General features: G+C 37.6%; 1 protein-coding gene across 1 annotated transcript in view; it reads right to left on the reverse strand.

The window, feature by feature from the left end:
• The window catches only part of ZNF207 (zinc finger protein 207), a 14,290-nt gene extending 7,671 nt beyond the window's left edge, over nt 1-6,619 (reverse strand). The window contains exons 1-4 of the mRNA XM_015599125.1: nt 6,407-6,619; nt 4,812-4,938; nt 727-865; nt 6-161 (exon numbers count right to left, since the gene is read on the reverse strand). Coding sequence (XP_015454611.1) covers nt 6-161; nt 727-865; nt 4,812-4,938; nt 6,407-6,447 — 463 coding nt within the window. The 5' untranslated portion in view covers nt 6,448-6,619. The remainder of the gene's footprint in view (nt 1-5; nt 162-726; nt 866-4,811; nt 4,939-6,406) is intronic.
• Nucleotides 6,620-7,882: the final 1,263 nt, after the last annotated feature.

Genomic DNA, 7,882 nt, shown 5'->3' on the forward strand with positions numbered 1-7,882 from the left:
GGCAGTCCTGGCCCCTGGAACTGGTGGTAGCCCCGGCTGTGCCATTGGAGGGATATAACCTTGTTGGGGTTGAACAGGCTGTGGCTGAAATGAAGTTGAAGCTGCAGAGTCATCATCATCATATTCATCAGAATCATCTTGTTGCTTCTTTTTTTGACTCTCTGCTAAAAAAGGTTTAATTAATTTTCCCATAAATTTTTTTAAAAAAGGTCTAACATTAAAAAAATTCCAGTGCAATTATCTCAATTAATATGCAGTGCAATGTTTCAGTTAATATGGTTCTTTACTCTTCAAATGTTTTCAACCTATATTAAGCAAGATTAAAATCCTTTCGGTATTCTGTATCAGATAAAAAGAATTCTAAGTCAGTTTTATTTTAAAAAAACAGCTTTCTATTCCATCCCGAAAGGTAAACTATGACAAAGGTGTCTGACCTCTCTGTAATACTTTTCAAAACAAAAAATTCCATAGGTGATTAATAACAGCTCCTATCATCTGGATTATATATGGCTGCAAATTCAAAGTCAAATAACAACAAAAATTTATAGTGGTTACATAAATCAAAACAAGTATACTCATTTTCAAAGGCCTATTAAAACATAATTAAAAAACAGAATTTAAAATTGGAATCTGAATAAATCTATCATTAAATTTGTACTTGAAAGTAGTAGTAATACTTTCACTAGTGAAACTGTATTAAGAAAAAGCACACATTTTAATATTTACCCTGTGTTTTCTGTTCAAGAAGTCGTCTTCTTTCATCCATGTCTTTTTCTGGAATACCTTCCATACCATATATTTCCAATTCTATGTCTGTTCTCCCAGGTATTGCATTTGGTACAGCATCTATTGTCTCTTTATGCACCTAAACAAACAAAATACTTCCATCAAATAAACAAAAAATGTCTCATAAAAGTCTTTTAGAGAATAATTTCAAATTAATCAGAGATCACTTAGTATGACAGTTAACAGAGAGATACTATAGTGAGACTATCTGGAGTCAATCTCCAATTTTGCTGCTTACTAGCTAAGTGAGGCGAGGTAAATCATTTGCCCTAAGCCTCAGTTTACTCCACCTATATAGTACCTAACTTCTAAGGTCGTTTTTAGGATTAAATATAGTGTATATAAAAAGCACTTGGCAGGATGTTTAACACATAGTAAGGGCTGAATAAGCATCATTTCGAGTTTACCATATAATCTTGCTTGCTTGAATTATCGGCAATGACCTAGTAGTCCTATTCAAATCAGACAAATTTCAAATTTGAATTAAGCCTATGAAAGTTTTATTATACTGAGAATTAGAATAAGTAAATTTTTCAAGAATGGATCTTCAGAAAAGCATGTAGTTACTAACTACAAAAGTGACATTTATAATTAGCATTACCCATACCTAATGAGCAACATGATGCACTTAACATTGCCACTGTAGTTAGCCTGCCACTATCTACCTCTAAATTTATGTGGTAGGTTGCTAACAGGAAAAGATGTTTTTACTGTAAAATACTGAGAATTTATGACTTCACTGTATCGTTTTTTGCTAGGTCAAACATTTCTAACCCTCAAACGTGGATTAACTTTTGCCAATATGACAAAATCCATCAGTCCTTGTTTCTTCAGAAGAAGCCATTAACTTAGGCTAAAGGATTTCAGTATTTTGCTTACACTATCAGTGTTACCTGGAAGCTTATTAGAAATGCACATTATCAGGCCCCACTGAACCCTACAGTATCCGAAACTCTTGGGAAGGGCCAGATATCTGTATTTTAACAAGCCCTCCAATTGATTCTGATGCATGCACAAGCTTGAGAACCACTGATTTAAACTAATGACTTAAATACATTTGTCCGAGCAATACTCAATTCTTCTGTTCTCCCAATACACTTTCACATAATAGAAAGGTAATTAAAGAAAGCTAAGTGTTTTCTTCTTAGAGATGTATCTTAAAGATTTCAGTGACATGCAAATCAAATTCAGAAATTATCTTAATTTCTGATCTTTATTCATTATTGTGATTAAATGATCCATGAATAAAACTACTTAAGTGACTCAATTACCGTTTCCTAAGTTTTTTGGAATATGTTACTATTCCTGATAAACACAGATAACTTTCTTTAAAAAAATACAATTACATTCACATAAAAATTAACTAGTCTTTACCACATTTCTAAGTGATAAGGACAAGAATATACTAATTAAAAGGTGTTGGAAAGAAAAAATATCATGATTTACTTAAAATCCTCCCAACATATGGTACAGCCAGAATTAAGAGTTCTAAGAATCTTGCCTAGTATAAGTTAGTATGGTCTTGATTGAAAATATAGAAGCGAGCATGATGCAAACCATCTAAGTTACTAACGTACTAGGTTTATTATCTATAAAATTGGAGGATGTGTCTGACTTAACTGCCATGCCATCTCACAGGCTGCTGTGAAATTATATGAAGACTATAAACAGAAGCGCTTAAGTCAATTTAAAATGTTACTAATAGTTTCTCAACTAATCTAGCTTCCACTCCATTTGTCTACTCTTCTCTACAGCAGTGGTCCCCAACCTTTCTGGCACCAGGGACCAGTGCTCCTATGACAATCTAATGCCTGATGATCTGAGGTGGAGCTGAGGTGGTGATGCTAGTGCTGGGGAGCCACTGCAAATACAGATGCTTTGCTAGTTCACTCACCGGCCCTCGGAGCCCTCACCTCCTACTGAGTGGCCCAGGGGATTGGGGATCCTTACTTTACAGTGTAACTCCTGAAAGAGTGCCTACATGTTCTCATTTCCTCCCGAAAGTATTCTAATCAAGCTTTCATCTTCATCATTCTAGGAAATCACTCCTGGCAAGTGACCAACAGATTTCCACTTTGATTAATCTTAGTCCTCCTTCTTACTTGACCTACCATGAGCATTTCAGAATTAAATAACTTACTCTTTCAAACATTTCATTTGGCTTCCAGGGTACTATTCTCTTGGTGTTCCTACCTTTCAATCTCTTTGGATTATTTCCTTCAAACTTCTGACCTCTAAATGCTGGGAGTAGCCCAACATGGAGTCCTTGTACCCCTTCTATCTGCATTCTACTCCTTAAAATATCCAGTATCATGACTTTAAATAGCCATCGGTATACTGTATCCTTCCAAATTTCTATCTCCAGCTCCAAGAGCTATGAATTTGACTTGTAGATTCAACTGTTTTGACATCTCCACCTGGATATTCAGCAGACCTTCTCAAAACTAACTTTCTACACTCAAACTTAACAAAAAGATATCCTCATACCTAAGCCTGTTCTTCCTGCAGCTTTCCACATCTCAGTATATAGTAACATTTCTTTGCCAGGGATACTCCACAATCTCCTAAGTGATCTCACGGTAGGTCTCCAATCTATTCTCAACCCTGCCGCCAAAACAATCTTTTAAAAAAGTGTACCAGAGCATGTTACATCTCTGTTCAAACCTCCCCATTTCATTCAGAACTAATGAAAATGGCCTACAATACGCTGCAAGTCCTCCTATATAAAGCACGGTGCTGCTCTTTCCTTCAACATAGGAGAATGCTCCTGAGTGAGGGCCTTTCATTTGCTTTTCCTTGGAAGTTCTCCCTTACTCCCTTTCAGACCTTTGCTCAGGTATCACCTTCTCATTCAGGCCTTTCCTATCTTGTGGCCCTCCCGATATCTCCTACTTAGTTTTAGTTTTCTATATTGCTTATCACCGTAAGACAAACAAAATATTTACAGGTTATTTTCCTCCACAATATAAATCTAAATTCCACAATGGTTGTTTTATTCACTGCTGTATACTCACTCAGTGCTGTCTCATAGAAACTGCCTGTGGTAAATGGTAATGTTCTGTAACTGCACTATCAAATACAATAGTCATTCACCAGCCAGCCACATGTGGCTACTGAGCACTGGAAATGTGGCAATAACGTGACTATTTAAAATTTTAATTTTCTTTTAAATAACTACATGTAACTTAGTGACTGCCACAGTGGAAAGCTGTGGGTCTAGCATGTAGTAGGCTCTTAAATATTTTTGAAAGGATATTAAATTGTTGTAGTGACATACTGGAGGGAAAAGGATCTATATAACATTTTTAAACTTGGGGAAGCAACATCTTGTTTTAATTTACCTCCCTGCTTCCTACCAACAGTAGTTTCCAATGAATAGAGATTTGCTCATTTCACATCTCTCTAGGGTCCAATTAGGCAAAAATTCAGGCAGCTCTAAAATCGGCAAAAGTAGAAGAAATAATGTTCAATAAAACATAATGGTACTTATTAGATGTTTAAAAATAAAAATTACAAAACTCTTCCTACCTAGTAGTAAAAGGACTCAAGAAACGAAGAAATTATTCAAACAATGTTACCATTACAAAAGAAGTCCATAAATTGTTGAAATAATCCTGGCCACAGGCAATGGATTGTTAAATCCTTCACTGGCAGTGAATAATGGCAGCTAATTATGCCTTAATTCTTATGGGATTAGAACTGGTCAGACTGCCCACGAAATTTAAATCACTGATGCCTGTTTCCTAACCCAAGTGCTGAGGAGTTATTATGTAATCTCACCTGTCACCAATCTAACCTAGAATGAAAGATTATCAATAATTTAAATACCAATATAAACTCTATTTAAACGTAAAAAATCAATTGTTTATCTTCTTGATGGTTAAGCTTTTAAAAAAAAAGTTGGCCATCTTATCTGATCTTTTGCAATAAAAAAAAAAAAAACCCCTACAATTGTCAAAGAAATAGTTATGATCTCCAGACCATAAACTACAAGGGAGCAAAAACTACAGATGATAAATCCTTACCTGCATGCAATGTATAGCCAAGCCAGGTCCTGTGTACAGCTTCTTATGACATATGTGGCATTTGAAATGTTTTGCTTTTTGGTGCTGTATAAGGATCTTCTCATCATCAAAATCTCTATTACAATACCTGATCAGTATTGTCAAGGTACAAAAACAGCACAATGATGACTCTGCCTATTAAAAAAATCTGTTCTATAAGTGGAGTAGCATTAAAATATAGTAACAGCTAAAATCAAAAGGTACTCTTTACAGAACTTTTGCTTTTCATATTATACAATTAAGGATTAACTTGCCATGTAATTTTAGCATATTTCCTGGAAGCCCATAATCTCTCTTCACCACCCCTACACACACATTTTACAAGGCGCAGTATAGTTTTGTAAAATTTGTGTTTAACAGAGATTTGTGAAATTAACTTTTCTTTTGTTCCATCAGTCAATATTTACAAAGCCACACTGTGGACTGGAAGGGTTCAATTTTTTAAAAAACCCAACTTTATGTCAAGACAAAATTTCAAGATAGAATTTATCCATTACATAGGAGATTTAAAATAATCGAAATATTAAGATTTACCTATGTTTAGAACTTAAGTTTATATTATTTAGAATCTAAATGAATAAGTTTGTAGTGAATGAGAATGACAATTTTGTATGATCAATAGTTATTTGCAACTCCCTATGAATTCATGTTGCCAAGGAATGTATTTAAATACAAATGAGCTGCATTAATAAAACTGAGAATTATCTAGTAAATTATAAAATTCTTAACTTTTCAACTATTATATAAATGCAGTTCCGTAACAAATTGTTTTTAGGTACGAGGCAGTAAATAAGACCAATTTAATGTAAAATATATTAACGCTTCCGGAAAAAAATATTAAAAGGACGCCACAGTTTATTCTTTTTTTCAGTCTTACAAAGCTAGGTAATAGTAAAAGAAAACTCCACCCTGCAAGAGAATGCTTAAGATTAAGGCGCCAGTGGGTGAGACGCGGAAGCTAGCGTTTCCCCCACACAGCAAATCATCAGATTTGCATGGCAATACATAGACCCCGATCTCCCCCCCACAAGAAAAAAAAAAAAAAAAAAAAAAAAAAAAAGAGGCGTTAGAAATTAAGGTTAACATAAGCCTTTACTAAACCACCGATTCCACACACACACACACACACACACAAACAAAAAAACTGAAAAAAGTGGGTGACTGACTGCGGAGCTTTCCCTTAATCTTCCACAGAGTATTTTACTCGAAGAAACCCCCTTTGTTGAATCGTCACCAAAACAACGGAGTACGGCAGAATAGTCCTTAGGGGACACTGTCCTTGATGGAGGGGTCCAAGCCGCCTCCCAGTGGGTCAACGCTCGCACCAGAGCAATAACTTCCTGAGTCACGGAGTCCCACGACCCACAACTGCCAGAGCCTCTTGCCCTAGAGACTCCATTTTCCGAGATTTCCCGAATCTAACTCCAGCCGCCAAGCCCCCCACCCAGGAGCCTAGATCCCAGACACGCTCCGCCATAGGCCAAAGCCAGGCCTCCCAGTCCCAGTCACTAACAGGCGCCTCAGCGTGGCCTCGACTTCGAACTGACAAAGGATACCAGCACCATGGCTTCAGCTGCTTCTTCTTCTTGCGACCCATAACTGCGCTCTATCGACAAAGCAAGAGGGAAGAGAAAATAAACAGGAAAAATGAAGCGAAAGTCGCTCACCCTTCAGGACCCAACGGCCACTACCGCGTCCCACAGGAAACAGGCACAAAATGGCCGACGCCCTCGTTCGCTGCTCTGTCTCCCGTCAGGCACTGCGGCCGGAGGCGGTGCCAGACGGGGAATGGTCACATGACGCAGGCCTCCGCCCTGAGTGGGTGGAGACTCGCGGCTGCTGAGCGACGGCCGCCATCTTGTCCGTTTAATCGGTCGTTGCTCTCGGAGGCTGTGCTTGCTCATCCCTCCGGGTTTCTTTTGCAAAGGAGCCGGCTACCTAGGTATTTCGAGAAACTTGCCTACTGAAGAAAAAATATGCTGGAAACATTACCAGCGTATTTAAGGCCAGAGTAGAAATAAAGGATAATTGAGACAGCGCACAATTTTCAGTTTCGTTTCATTGCTTAGATTAATTCTTTCAGTAGTGTTGGATATTTATCTACTACATGCTAAGTCAAAGAAGTAGTCAGCTTTGTTACTCACAGATTTGTGACATAAGTAAACTGCGCAGTGTGGTGAGCGCGGTGATGGAAATACGAGGTGCTGCCTGACCTCACTAGAAAACCGTTAAGGGCCTTGGCCGGTATTAGAAGGTTTCCTGAAGGGTCGATAAGAGCGAGCGAGGTAGGAGAGTATTTCACTACAGAAGCGAAAAGTTCAAGTCCTGGATGCTGAGTACCTGAAACAAACTAGTAGTTGGGTTGGATTTGTAGTAAGGGAGCCAGCAGCAAGACATAATCCTAGGGAGGCTGGTAAACGGGATTTCTGGAGATCCTAGAAGCAGTCTGAGGAGTTGGGTTTCATGCTGAAGTCTTTGCAAGGCAACAGAGAAGTTTTAAAAAAGACAATTAGATAATTCAAGTTTAGGAGGTAGTACAGCTGATTGAGTCCAGTGCTTGGGTTCATTTTCCACTGGTGCCTACCTGCATGACCTTTGGACAAGCCACTTGAACTTCCTCTGGCTGCACTTAGAACAGAGTTTGGTATATAGAAAGATTAATGTATATTATGTTACTATTAAAAGGAAAACTTAATAGACATCCATGGAACACCTATGTGTGCCAGGCATTGTAGTAAGTTTTACATTACTTGTCTCAACAATCCATTATTAACACCCTGTTAATAGAAATGAAAAAAGACGCTTAAGAAAGTAATTTACTCAAAGTCACGGAAGTAATAAGTACGGAGCTGAATTAGATTTGAGTTTTGAAAAATCACGTTGGCCACACTGTAAACCGTGGATTGGTGAAGGCTTAAAGAAAAGCCGGCCATAGAGAATGTGACAGTAATCTGGGTGCAAGGAGAAACTGGTCTGAAGTAGGGTACTGGTAGTAGGAAGTCATTTTTATTCTTTCTAAATAAACAATCAAG

Source organism: Pteropus alecto, unplaced genomic scaffold (assembly GCF_000325575.1).
Source record: "Pteropus alecto unplaced genomic scaffold, ASM32557v1 scaffold98, whole genome shotgun sequence".
NCBI lineage: Eukaryota > Metazoa > Chordata > Mammalia > Chiroptera > Pteropodidae > Pteropus > Pteropus alecto.